This window comes from Ascochyta rabiei, chromosome 17 (genome assembly GCF_004011695.2).
Source record: "Ascochyta rabiei chromosome 17, complete sequence".
Taxonomy (NCBI): domain Eukaryota; kingdom Fungi; phylum Ascomycota; class Dothideomycetes; order Pleosporales; family Didymellaceae; genus Ascochyta; species Ascochyta rabiei.
Window position 1 is genome coordinate 494,497 of NC_082421.1, and position 13,318 is coordinate 507,814.

A 13,318-nucleotide genomic window follows, 5' to 3' on the forward strand; every position below is an offset into this window, starting at 1 on the left:
AGCAGGCACATGCGCAGTCGTCAACAACAACAACAACAACAACAACGACGACGATACACTTGACGGTCTCCATGACGGCATCTGCCCTTCTTGTCGCCCTCATGTAAAGGCCACAGCCGGCGAAATGCCTTCGATGCAGCTTGCTCACCCCTCGCCGAAGCGCAAGCGCGACCCGCCCCAGCAGATGCCGCTGCTGAACACCGCCCTGGCCATTCGACCCGCACAAACCCCACCACGACGCGACAGTCCCGCACCCTCGTCGGGCGCCGACAGCCCCAGAAATGCAGTCGCGGAGCAGCTCAGAGGCATGACGCTCATCTCCACCGCGGCCATCCCCATGTCGCCGCTGACGCCCAGCGACGATGTGGTACGCAAGAAGCCAAAGCTGGGCGCAATAGACGTGAATGAAGAGGACGCACCGAGCGCATCTGCGTCAAAACCAGATGCCAAGCCCTGCAAAAAGGTCAACATGCCGGATGCTGTTGCCTTCGAGCCTCCGCTGGACACACCTCGGGAGATTCCTGAGACCCCTCAAGCGCCAAGACCCCGCATCGTGGCAGACATAGCCGCTTTTGCACACCCCACCACGTTCATATCGTCGTTTGGTGGTACCTTGTCACCACAGACAGCGTTCATCAGCCAAACGAACCACGCATTCGGTTCAGCCAACCAGTCGTCCTCACACTCGCGCCCTCGAAAGGTGCCTGTGTCACCCCCGCTTTCGGCTCTCACGTGGCAGGACGACGAGATCACGGGTCACCTCACCGGCCCGGCAAACGATCCAGACGACGACGGAACAGGCCTCAACGGGATTGGATTCAAGCCAACGCCCGCGATTGCGTATGCCAGAGCGCAAAGGAGGAAACAGCAGCTGTCTGAATGGAAGGCCAGAGAGACTCGCGAGGCCCGGGCGAAGCGCATCCAGAGGAGACACCGCGGTGTCAGTGCTAGGCCTCACGAATCGAGGGAATCCACAGTAGAGAGAGACGTTCCAGCGCAACCTATCGAGGTGCCTAGGAGGAAGGTGCAGTTCACAGTATGAGCCAAGCCTACAAGTGGCACAACAGCACACAAACGAAACCTACTCTACACTGCAAAGTGTCGAACCAGCCAAGAGGGCCACCTCGACACACCCAAGCTGGTCTGACCGGCAGTAATGTAATAAGCCAATCTGAAGACGACATGGAGGAACGAGATATTGTATGACGACGACCTAACGACACGCAACTTCACGAACAAGAGGGCCGATCTTGGCTTTGGGGCTACATGCATGACAAGACTATGGCGTACGGTGGTGGATAGGCGCATTGCTGTTTCTTTTTTTCTTTTTCCCCCCCTCTGATTCCGCGTTTGGCTCAGCCCGTTGCATCAAGACACATTCCATATCATACAGACATTACAGACTTATACAGGTTCTGTACATAGCTCCCGCTCCACTTAATCTCAACATCTTACCACCACCCTACTGTACATCCTCCAGGCATGACCCTGATTTCTGGATAGGATTCCACAGCCGAACATGCCGGACACGATTTCCACGGTCCGTCTACGTGCACACGATCCTCACCTCTTTCACTCCTACCAGAACTTGACATTCTTCTCGTACCAATACCCCCAGCTCTTCCTTCTCTCCTCCTCCTGCCGTCTGAGCTCTTCCTGGCGATCGTACTCCTCTCTCTGTCGCCTCCGTGCCTCCTTCTTGGCCTCGATGTTCGCGCGCTTCTTCTCCATTAGGTCCTGTGCTTGCTTGATGCCGGCTTTCTCCTTGGAGCGGTAGTACTGGCACACTTGGTACGAGACGACTGAGACGCCGCACCAGGTCGCCACGGCCCAGTTGGAGGCTATCAGAACGGGTTCTGGAGTCTTGTTAGTCATTGTGCTCGAATCCCGTGGATTTCACTACGTTGTGTTGCCGCAGTGAGCGAGTTCGTGCGACGTACTCCCGATAATGGCTGCCAGGCTGCCTCCTGCAAATCCGGCTGCTAGGCCTTGCAGCTGCGAGTCTCGCACGCACGGCCGCTTGTGGAAGTTCATGTAGTACTCCGGTCCCAGGGTTCGCACGGCATCGATGTATGAGGGCCCGTCGCCGTCGACTTTCTCTCCGCCCGCAGTGTGTGCTGTCCCGCCGGGCATGCTGTTCGCCGGCGCGCGAGGGCGCGGGGGGAGGTTGTCGATTTGGGTTGTCTGAACGCCGGAGGTCGGCCGTGTGTCGTCTGCCATGATGGCGGTGGTGTGATGTGCGTTGAGAGGGAGGGAGCGTGAGAGAGAAAGCGCGATGGTAGACTCGCTTCTGGAGGAAGTCGAGAAACTGGCGATTGAAGTTCTAGTGTGGTGGGACTACTCTTCGTCGATGGTGGTGAGCTGGGCTCGGTGGTGGTGCAGAAAGGCCCGAGAGAGAAATAATGATGCATCACTCCCTGCCTGTGGCGTCGAGTCTCGAGTGTGGCTGGTCGACAACCCCTGCAGCCGCTTTGGTCAATGCGGACTAGCTCACAACGCGAGATCGATTGACATTAGAGGAAAATGCCCAAGCCGGTCCCTTTGAAAACCATATCGCGAAAGCCTTCAGACGGAGACTGCTAAGCCAGCATGGCTACAATTGCGTGTACTCGACTTTGCAACGCTTCTAGAGTAGTCAACGACACCAATTTCAATCCAAAGCACGTTGATGGTCGCATGGATGTCTTGCCCTTAGCACTTTAACCCCCAATCTGGTTAGCGCCGACGCGAGAACGCGAAGCGCGTCCTCGCGTTGTGTTTTCTATGGGGGCATTGTGTTCCTCTACTCTTGCCTGCATTGCACACACGCCGCCAATCTCGATACCCCGCGCTTTTCTGTCTCCTAACTGTTCAAATGATACCCTGAACTGCACATATCCGCATTTACACGTACTCGTCTTAATCTTTCACACACACAACCACACACCATGGGCGCACCGCGGCGAGCAGGCCAGCCCTTCCGCCGGGTTGGCAAGGCGGGCAACACATCCTACGGGCACAACAAGCGGAAAACAGTCGACGCCGGCTCGTTACGCAGCACCGAACAAACATCACAGAATGAGAAGCTCGAGGCCACACGTCTCGCACACCACATTGATGAGGCTATGGGCTTTCCGCGCTTCGAGTCGGGCAAGAAGAAGGTCGGCTGGCTCGTCAATATGCGATCCACTGCGATAGAAGATGAGCATGTGCCGGGCGGGAGAGCGGGTGTGGACTACTACTTCCTTGGCGAGGACGGCGATACATTCAAGGCGACGCTGGAGTACGATCCGTACTTCTTGCTTGCTGTAAAGAAGGGGAAGGAGCAGGAGGTGGAAGAGTGGTGTCGGCGAGCCTTCGAAGGGCTGGTCAAGACATTTAAGAGGGTGGAGAAGGAAGATCTGTCCATGCCTAACCATCTCACAGGGTACAGGAGAACGTTTCTGCAGCTCAGCTTCGCAAACGTAAACGACCTCCTCGCAGTGCGGAAAGCTGTGGGACCCATAGTAGAGAAGAACAAGAAGAACGTCAACGCCATGGACACATACGCCGAGGTCGCCACAGGCAATGTGGACATGGACTTTTACGACAACGACGATTACGAACACGAGAAACGATTCACGACCGTTGTTGATTCCAGCGATTTCATTTTAGACATCCGCGAATACGATGTTCCCTACCATGTCCGAGTGGCCATTGACAAAGACGTCAGGATCGGAAACTGGTACACTGTTGAGGCCAAGCACGGCGTTGTCAGCATGACATGCATGGAAGACCGACTTACGCCTGCAGACCCCGTTGTCATGGCTTACGACATCGAGACTACGAAGCTGCCGCTGAAGTTTCCGGACGCTGTCATTGATCAGATCATGATGGTTTCGTACATGATCGACGGACAAGGGTTTCTGATCACGAACCGCGAGATAGTGTCGGAGGACATACAGGATTTTGAATACACGCCAAAACCGGAATACCAGGGGCCGTTCATCATCTTCAACGAGCCAGATGAGAAGGCGCTGATCGAGCGGTTCTTTGAGCACATCAAGGAGGCAAGGCCGACGGTCATGGTTACGTACAACGGAGACTTCTTCGATTGGCCCTTCGTCGAGGCAAGAGCCAGCGTTCTGGGTATTGACATGTACCAGGAGATTGGCTTCCGGAAGAACAGTGAGGACATCTACCAGTCGGACTACTGCGCACACATGGATGCTTTCGCCTGGGTCAGTCGAGACAGTTACCTACCACAAGGAAGTCGTGGTCTCAAAGCTGTCACCATGGCCAAGCTTGGCTACGACCCCGACGAGCTGGACCCGGAACTAATGACACCGTACGCCTCCGAACGACCACAAACGTTGGCAGAGTACTCAGTTTCCGACGCTGTTGCCACATACTACTTGTACATGAAATATGTCCATCCCTTCATCTTCGCTTTGTGCAAGATCATTCCGCTGGGTCCGGATGATACACTACGAAAGGGTACTGGTACCCTGTGCGAGATGTTGTTGATGGTGCAAGCATATCAAAAGGGCATTGTGCTCCCGAACAAGCATCAGGCACCAAAAGAGGCGTTCTGGGATGGCCATCTGCTGGAGTCAGAGACGTATGTCGGTGGTCACGTCGAGAGTATCGAAGCGGGCGTCTTCCGCAGCGACATCCCGTATGACTTCGCGATAGATCCCACAGCTATTGACGAGCTGGTCCGGGATCTCGACGCCGCACTGAAGTTCAGTATAGAGGTCGAAGAGAAGAAGAAATTGGAGGATATTACGAACTATGAGGAGGTAAAGGATCAGATTGTCGAAAAGTTGATGCAGCTCAAGAACACACCAAACCGCAATGAACGGCCACTCATCTACCATTTGGATGTTGCGTCCATGTACCCCAACATCATGACGACAAACCGACTGCAACCTGATTCCATGATCCAAGAGTCGAATTGCGCTGCGTGCGATTTCAACCGACCAGGCAAAACGTGCGATCGCCGCATGCCTTGGGCTTGGAGAGGTGAGTACCTTCCGGCCAAACGGGACGAATACAATATGGTGCGTAACGCCCTGGAAAACGAGCGTTTTCCTGGAAAGTACGCAAACTCCACGACAAGGACTTTCCAAGAGCTTTCGATAGACGAGCAAACCACGCTGGTCAAGAAGCGCTTGACAGACTACTCGAAGAAGATCTACCACAAGATTCACGATCAAACGACAATAGAACGCGAAGCCATCATCTGTCAGCGCGAGAACCCCTTCTACGTCGATACCGTTGTGAATTTCCGTGATCGACGTTACGACTTCAAAGGCAAGCAGAAACTTTGGAAGGGCAAGACTGAAGACTTGAAGAAGGCCGGAGCACCGGCCTCACAGATCGAGGATGCAAAAAAAATGGTAGTCTTGTTTGACTCTATGCAGCTGGCGCACAAGGTCATCCTCAACTCCTTCTACGGCTACGTCATGCGCAAGGGTTCGCGATGGTACTCGTTGGAAATGGCTGGTGTCACTTGCTTGACGGGTGCGCGCATTATCCAACTGGCCCGCTCTCTAGTTGAGCGTATTGGACGTCCGCTCGAGCTCGATACCGACGGTATATGGGCTATTCTCCCCGCGACATTCCCCGAGAACTTTGCTTTCAAGATGAGCAATGGCAAGAAACTAACCATCTCGTACCCCTGTACTATGTTGAATCATTTGGTTCATGAGCAATACACCAATCATCAGTACGAGACGCTTGTCGACCCGCAGACATTCCGGTACGAGAAGCACAGCGATAACACAATCTTCTTCGAGGTCGATGGGCCGTACAAGGCCATGATTCTGCCTACATCCAAAGAAGAAGACAAGAACTTGAAGAAGCGATATGCTGTCTTCAATCATGACGGCAGTCTTGCTGAACTGAAGGGTTTCGAGGTAAAGAGACGTGGTGAGTTGAAGCTCATCAAGAACTTCCAGTCCCAAATCTTCAAGTTTTTCTTGGAGGGCACTACGCTCGAGGAGACCTACGGTGCTGTCGCAAACGTCGCCAATCGCTGGCTCGATATCTTGGACACACGCGGTGCGACTCTAGCAGACGAAGAGCTTGTCGATCTCATTGTCGAGAACAAAAGCATGACGAAGACACTGGAGGAATACGGAGCGCAGAAGTCCACTGCTATCACCACCGCCAAACGCCTTGCTGAGTTTTTGGGTGAACAGATGGTAAAGGACAAGGGGTTGAACTGCAAATACATCATTTCTTCACGGCCTCGAAACGCTCCTGTCACCGAGCGCGCCATCCCGATGTCCATTTTCTCCGCCGAAGACTCTGTCAAGCGGTACTTTCTGAGGAAGTGGATGCGTGAGGATCCTGGCGAGATGGACATCAGAAGCATTCTGGATTGGGATTACTACCGTGAGCGTTTGGCATCCGTCATTCAGAAGCTAATCACCATCCCTGCGGCGCTCCAGAAAGTCAAGAACCCAGTGCCAAGGGTATTCCATCCGGATTGGCTTGCCAAAAGGATTCGACAGAAAGAAGACAAGTTCCAGCAAACGAAGATGACGGACATGTTCACTAAAAGCAAGAAAGCACTCACAAATGGTGATGCAAATATCGCCAACAACAAGCTTTCCGGCGACTTTGAGGACTTTGGCGCACCCAAGTCGTCGCAGGTCAAGAGGGGCGTTGCAACGAAGATGGTCACTAAACGGAAGGAGCCCGAGCCTGATGTCCCCTTACAGACAGATCCATACGCGGCATTGCCCAAGGTCATGCCATCCATCACCGAGGACTACTCTGGGTGGCTCATGTACCAAAAGCAGAAGTGGAAGATCCAACGACAAGCGCGGAAGCGCAGACGTCAGCTGTTCGGAGAGAAGCCTGTGGATGCCTCGGATGCTATCGGGACACTGTTCAGGAATCAAGCAGAGATGCTGTTCATCAGCACTTGGCAACTCATTCAGCTGCGGCCAACGGAGACTCCAGGGGAAGTCAAAGCTTTCGTGCTCATTGACAAGAAGATCCATACACTCAAGATTGTTGTGCCGCGACAACTATACCTCAACCTTCGGAGCGAGGATCTGCCTGATGTGTCGATCAGTGGATGCTCTGTGGAGAAAGTCGTCAACCACACCCTACCGAATGGACATCCATCTATCCACTTGTTCCAGCTCCAGATGTCGGAGCAGACTTATGTTCAGGAAGCCAACACCATCTCCGCGCTGTTCAATCACCCCAGTATCGAAGGTGTGTACGAAAAGCAAGTGCCGCTGAATATCCGCGCCATCCTCGAGCTGGGCAGCACCTGCACATTTGACGAATCACAGAAAGGTGTTCTCGGAAGGGGACTAGAGCAAGGTTTCGATCTATCATCCCTCCGGAAGATTCCCTCGAAGAAGCTGTATCTCTCTGATGCTTCGTTCAGCTACCTCTACGTGTACCACGTCAGCAGCGGAGACCGCAATATATATGCGGTGTTCTCAACTTCGAAAAACGATGCGCATATCATCATGCAGAACAAGTCTAAGGACTCTCAGGGCATGCCAAATGTCGACAGAATATATGTAGATGCGCTACAACGTCGCATGGAAGACAGTCAGGGCGAGCCGTGGCAGACAACGATCGAGTACCAGGAAAGCATTCACTTCAAGACCACAGTGGTGACGACGAGACGGAAATCGTTGCTAGAACTTGGTGATGTGATCAAGAAAATGAAGACTGACGAGGGCAAGCCGGTCATCGTTGTTATGCAGTCACCGAACCAGGCGCTGTTGTCCCACGATATACCCACGCTGAAGGACCTGCCTATCTTATCACTGCATCCCGATGAGTCAGACAAGCAGCTGCCTCCACTTGGCTGGCAAACTTTCATTGCCAAGCGTCTTGTAAGCCATTATCTCGATCTCGGATCCTGGGCCTCTCACCTCGTGGAGCTCGCACGCTATGGCGACATCCCTCTGTGTAACCTTGAGAGTAACGATCCACGCTTCCTCATCGATATTGCCTACGCCCGGCGTCTCCAGAAAGAGCGGGTCATCCTCTGGTGGTCTGGCCAAGCCAAACCGGACCATGCAGGCTACGAAAAAGACGATATCCTCGGTCCCTTGGAGACGGTTGACATGCCATCCGTCAACAACCCCGGCACATATTCATCGGTCTGCATCGATCTGAACCTCCGCAATCTCGCCATCAACACTATCCTCTCATCGTCCCTCATCAATGATCTCGAGGGCGCAGATAGCGTATCCTTCAATCCTGCAGCACCATCATATGATTCGGCGAACGACGGCACAAACACAATCTACTCTGACAACGCGTTTGCATCAGCTGGCATCACCGTGCTGCGCGAGATGGTGAAAGCGTGGTGGGTTGAGGCCGTTAGCGCAGGTAACGGGTACTCCATGGCAGATGTCATGGTGCAGCACCTAGTGCGTTGGGTCAGTTCGCCGGGCTCTTTCCTATATGATCGCTCTTTGCATTACTACGTGCAGATGATGAGCAAAAAGACGCTGCAACAACTCATGTCTGATTTCAAGCGCGTGGGAAGTCATATCGTGTTTGCATCCCCCAACCGCCTACTTCTTCAGACAACAAAAGCAGAGGTTGGAAATGCGTATGCATACTCTCAGTACATCATTAAGACCATCAAAGCCAAGCCTCTGTTCCAGTTTATGGACCTCGAGATCAAAGAATACTGGGATTACCTCGTTTGGTACGATGCGTTCAACTACGGCGGCCGCGGTACCTCCACAGTTGTTGAGGAAGACATTCAAACGTTGGACGATATCATGTGCTGGCAACTTGCCTCCTTCCTCCCTCCGAGTCTGCAACCAATCTTCGAGCAGTGGGTGCTTGAGTTCATTGACCTCATGCACGCAAGGAAGCGTCCGCCTCCTGGTCCCGACGGCAGCACACCGCGCGTAACTCAGATTCCTCTGCGTCCGCTGACCATCGATCCGGACGAGAAGACCCAGATCCTGCCCAAGACGTTCACCAAGGGTCTGTACAAACACATCTCCACACTTCTGCGCCGCCAACACACGGAGATTTTGCACCCTGAACTCGCAGCCGACTATGCATTCCCATCTCTTCCAGGCAGCCACTTGAACCTGTCCAACCCGATGCTGCAGCTGGTGAAGAGCATATGCCAGGTACTAAGCCTGGACCGGGCCATCACACTCGAAGCCCGGCTGCTGCGTAAAGAACTGCTGCACCTCTTCGAGATCCGCGAATTCAGCGCCGAAGCCACCTTCGCCAACCCCAGCGCCGCGCTCGTGGTCCGCGGCGTCATATGCGACGAATGCACCTCCTCGCGCGATCTGGATTTATGTCGTGACGCAAGCCTACTGCCCGCTCTCCCCTCAGGCACCTCAGACGCACCCATTGCGCTGCCCAAATGGAAGTGCGAAAACCCGGCCTGTCTCGCGCCATACGATAAGCTGCGCATCGAAGAGCAGCTGGTTAGTGAAGTTCAGCGCTTGCTCCTCGAGTGGTGCACGCAGGACCTTAAGTGCGGAAAGTGCAAGCGCCTCAGGTCGAATGAGTTCATGGAGCACTGTGCGTGCGCCGGCGAATGGGTTGCCACCCGCGATCGAGCAGAGGCTAAGAGGAGGTTGGGTGTGTACGGACGCGTGAGCGAGTTTTACGGACTGAGGATGCTCGAGGCGGTTGTGCAAGAGTGTTTGGAGGGGTTTTAGACGTAGATGTAGATTATACTTCGCCCCACTGACGGCGTGGTCGAGGCTATTTGGATCTCCTTGTGCATGCCGCTGGCGTTTTGGACGGTATGTACACGCATCTTTTGCGTGAGGCGTTGTGGTTATCCGTCTCTGGAATTGCAGTCATGGCCTCTTCTACCCTGTATGTAGCGAGACAACGAAGATGCAAATGTTGCTCTTTCACGTTCCTCTTCGGCTGTCATGTGCTTCTATCATTCTCTTAACACTTTGTATTCTTCTTTACATCCAAGTCCACCTTGGGAAACCCACCACGACAAAAGCTCAATTGGTTTTGTAAGACCGGCGATGGTAGACACCGCTCGTTACCTATCCCTCTGCACCGCTGACAGGAGCTTACAAGATGCCTGGCATACTCAGTACAAATTCCGTGACTACAGGTATGCGAATGTGCTAAAAGGCTGCAAGCAGCTACAGTCTAGCAGCTCTGCTTTTGATTTTCTTCGGCAAAGAATGCGACCTACAAGTGGAACATAGATATCCCTGCTCGCCCCGAATTTGTCTTCACTTTCACCCCGTCCCATGCACTAGCGGCATTGTGCAAACCCTATTGCAGCTGCAATCTTCGTACGCAAACAACGACAATTACTTCAACTACAACAGTCATGTCAACACCCCACAAGCCTGTGCTCTCAGAGAAGCGGAATGCATTGAGGTCAGTGTTCCCGGCGGCCTAACGTGCGTGTCAAAAAATGCTAAACACGCGTCTGCAGTTACGGTCCCGCTGCACTGCTGACTATCCGTGTCGGGAAAGAGCCAACATAAAAAAGACTCAATCGCTCATGAAACTTTCCTGACCTGTCGGTCAGAATTCTTTCACCGCGCCTTCAATGGGCGCTGGTAGGAAGCCGAGACCAGGGTGGTCAAACTACCAGAAGATTCTCCAGAAGTTTTCGCCGCCTATCTCGACTGCGTATACACCAATCAGGTGTCAAGCGAACTGCTTGTCAGAACGTCGACCGTTACTATCGATTTGGCTTACGCAAAAAGCTTCGTGGCTATCGATCTCAACAATCTTCTGACACAGATCTGGCATATCGCATCCAATCGATCACCAACTCTTATGGGTGGACAGACGACCGACCCATGCTGGATATTTATCTCTGTAACCGTCAGGCTTGCTTGGAAGTCCATCCGCTGCTGTATGAGAAAACCTTTTCTTACTTTGAATCAGTGATGCGACAGCAGCAATCGGTCATGGCTGCAAAGAGGTTTCTTGCGAGTCGACCGCATTCATGCTCTTTGATACGACGACTTGGCGTCTACGCAGAGGAAGAGGCCTACAGCGGCCAAAGCGCTCTCTCATCGATCACGCCCGAGGATTTCAAGACTTCTATCGAATACATTGCTTCTCACTGTCAACTGCGATACCTCAAGATCCGGGTCTACAACTGGCATCTCAATGAAGTCGCGGACTTTCGCACGGGGATGGCGATGTTTGGAAAATCAAAAGAAATTGGCGATGTATCTGAATGGGTCAAGTGTCTTTCAGTATGGAATGACCTGGAGGCACTAGACGTGCAGCTACGTTGTTGTTCTGTTCCTCTTGTTCAGAGATCATTCGCTATGCTGAAGTTCATGCGCTCGAACATGGTGCAGGAAGGTCACACCTTGCAAGGGATGGAGGGTATCAGGATGCAGATCGCACATCCAGACGTGGACCAAGGACCAACTCATGAGCGAGAACTGATGTGCGAAATCAGTATCGAAAAGGGGCGGCCGATGTTGCTCCAGGAGAGAAGAGTCAAATTGCTGCCAGACAGCTGGTGCAAGCAACGTGGAATATTCCTTGCGCGCTGGAAGTGTGATTGCAGTCCTGGGAGCGACTGGGATCATCGGTTCAGTTGCGGTAACGATCATCTGGAGCATCTCGTCCGCATCCCCGAAAGTGACTGGGAAGGCAGGGGAACTTTAGCGAAAGGGAGCCCAAAACCTTGCGTAGCCTTTGAGAAGAGCGAACTTGATTATCTTTATGGGCAAGATGTATGGGACAGCCGTAGGTGGGGAGGCGGCCCTTTCCAGGATTACCTTCCTCAGGGAGTTTCTGTTGGCGATTTTCAGCGAGCAAAGTCACTTTTGGAAGCGGGAGTTAGAACCTGGCTACCGGCTGAGCATGAGAGATATCCGGGAAGCGAGTTTGGAGATACTGACAGCCCTTTGAGCATTCACTGGGACGATGGAGACGATCTCGACGCGGTGACGGTGAAGGATTAGCGGAGTCGTTGCGTGTCAGAATAGTAGCTGTCTTCGGAATGAATCAAGCTATTCTGCGACCAGAAGTGACTAGTTGCTAAATATTCGTTACCATACTAACACGCTCTTAATCACACTCCCCTCTTCCATCTTTTGCCTAGCCTCCTCAAACTCTGTGACCTCGAACTCCTTCAACATCTTCTCCACAGGCAGTACTCCATCCTTACTCCACTGCACCAACTCAGGCAACGCCTCCGCTGGATCTCTGTCCCCTTCAATGACGCCAATCAAACGCCGCCCATTCACCATATGTGTCAGCAGATCCAGCTCGTACTTTGCACCGACCGGCTTGACACCAACCTGCAGCAACTGCCCATTTTTCTGCAGCGCCTCCATACACTGCCGCAGCACGGTGACACTCGGACTCGTATCCAGGATATGGGAGCATCCAAGGCCACCCGGCGTGAGATTCTTAATCGCAGCACTCATCTCTTCGCCTTTGGGCCCCTCCTTGGTCGACAGAAGACCGACCGTGGCACCGTGCTGTAGAGCCAGATCAATACGCGACTGCAGCAGATCAACAGCAATGACATGTTTAACCCCCCTCTGCTTCGCAGCACACACACCCGCCAACCCCACACCTCCCAGTCCAACAATAGCAACGACGTCCTCCGGTCCGCAGCGGCCTACGTGCGTTATCGAACCCGCGCCGGTCATGATGTCGCACCCCAGTGGCGCATAGGCGCGCAGCTCCTCCGCGTCGCGAACCAGCTTGGTGACGTTTGCGGCGCAGGACACTTTGACAGGCACGGGGGACGCGAAGGAAGACTGCCCGAAGTAGCCGCCGCCGATGGTCTTGGATTTGTCGCTGGCAAGCACGAAATTGGGCTCGTTGGAGGCGAGGGTTAGAGACGCGTGGTCGACGCAGTAGGCGGGGTGGCCGGTGGCGCAGTAGTGGCAGGTGAGGCACGCAGCAGCGGAAAGGATGACTAGGTCGCCTTCTTTATAGTTGGATGCTTGGTGCTGAGAGCCGAGGCGGAGGATGCGGCCGGCTCCTGGGTGGGTTGTTAGCCGTGGCTTTTGGGGTTGGAGATGCAGACGGAGGGAGAGATGTGAAGTATTAGGGGGCGAGACGAACCTTCATGTCCCAGCACTCGTGGTAGATGCCCCCGTAGCCAGAGATGTCGGTGTGGCATACACCCGTTGCTATCATCTCGACCAGAAACTCATCCTCCCTTGGTTCGCGCGTCAAGAGCTCTTCCCATTTCCAGTCGTGCTGCGAATAAGCAACTATGCCCTTGCAAGGCACTGTGTATTCGACCATGATTCCCTCTCTTTCTTAATTCACATTTTCACATTTTCACGAATCGGACACACTGCCAGTAGGTGTACTGCTGCAGCGGTCCAGTCTGTGGTTTTGCTCCGTGCCGGCTACTTGCACC

At 53.6% G+C, this 13,318-nt stretch overlaps 4 protein-coding genes across 4 annotated transcripts, besides 1 other annotated feature; 2 read left to right on the forward strand and 2 right to left on the reverse strand.

Moving 5' to 3' along the window:
* Positions 1-21: 21 nt before the first annotated feature.
* Positions 22-46: a tandem repeat.
* Positions 47-124: 78 nt separating this feature from the next.
* On the forward strand, positions 125-1,042 carry EKO05_0009537 (uncharacterized protein; the record flags this gene model as incomplete). The annotated part of the gene is made up of 1 exon (XM_038942478.2): positions 125-1,042. The coding sequence occupies one exon, from the start codon at positions 125-127 to the stop codon at positions 1,040-1,042; it is 918 nt and encodes a 305-aa protein (XP_038794928.2).
* A 536-nt stretch (positions 1,043-1,578) lies between these two features.
* On the reverse strand, positions 1,579-2,220 carry EKO05_0009538 (uncharacterized protein; the record flags this gene model as incomplete). The annotated part of the gene is made up of 2 exons (XM_038942660.1): positions 1,579-1,856; positions 1,941-2,220. The coding sequence occupies 2 exons, from the start codon at positions 2,218-2,220 to the stop codon at positions 1,579-1,581; spliced, it is 558 nt and encodes a 185-aa protein (XP_038794929.1).
* A 707-nt stretch (positions 2,221-2,927) lies between these two features.
* Positions 2,928-9,644, forward strand: EKO05_0009539 (DNA-directed DNA polymerase; the record flags this gene model as incomplete). The annotated part of the gene is made up of 1 exon (XM_038946887.1): positions 2,928-9,644. One exon carries the CDS (start codon positions 2,928-2,930, stop codon positions 9,642-9,644), a length of 6,717 nt encoding a protein of 2,238 aa, XP_038794930.1.
* A 2,340-nt stretch (positions 9,645-11,984) lies between these two features.
* EKO05_0009540 (uncharacterized protein) lies at positions 11,985-13,200 on the reverse strand (the record flags this gene model as incomplete). Its single annotated transcript, XM_038942612.1, has 2 exons — positions 11,985-12,931; positions 13,011-13,200. 2 exons carry the CDS (start codon positions 13,198-13,200, stop codon positions 11,985-11,987), a joined length of 1,137 nt encoding a protein of 378 aa, XP_038794932.1.
* Between the last annotated feature and the right edge of the window lie 118 nt (positions 13,201-13,318).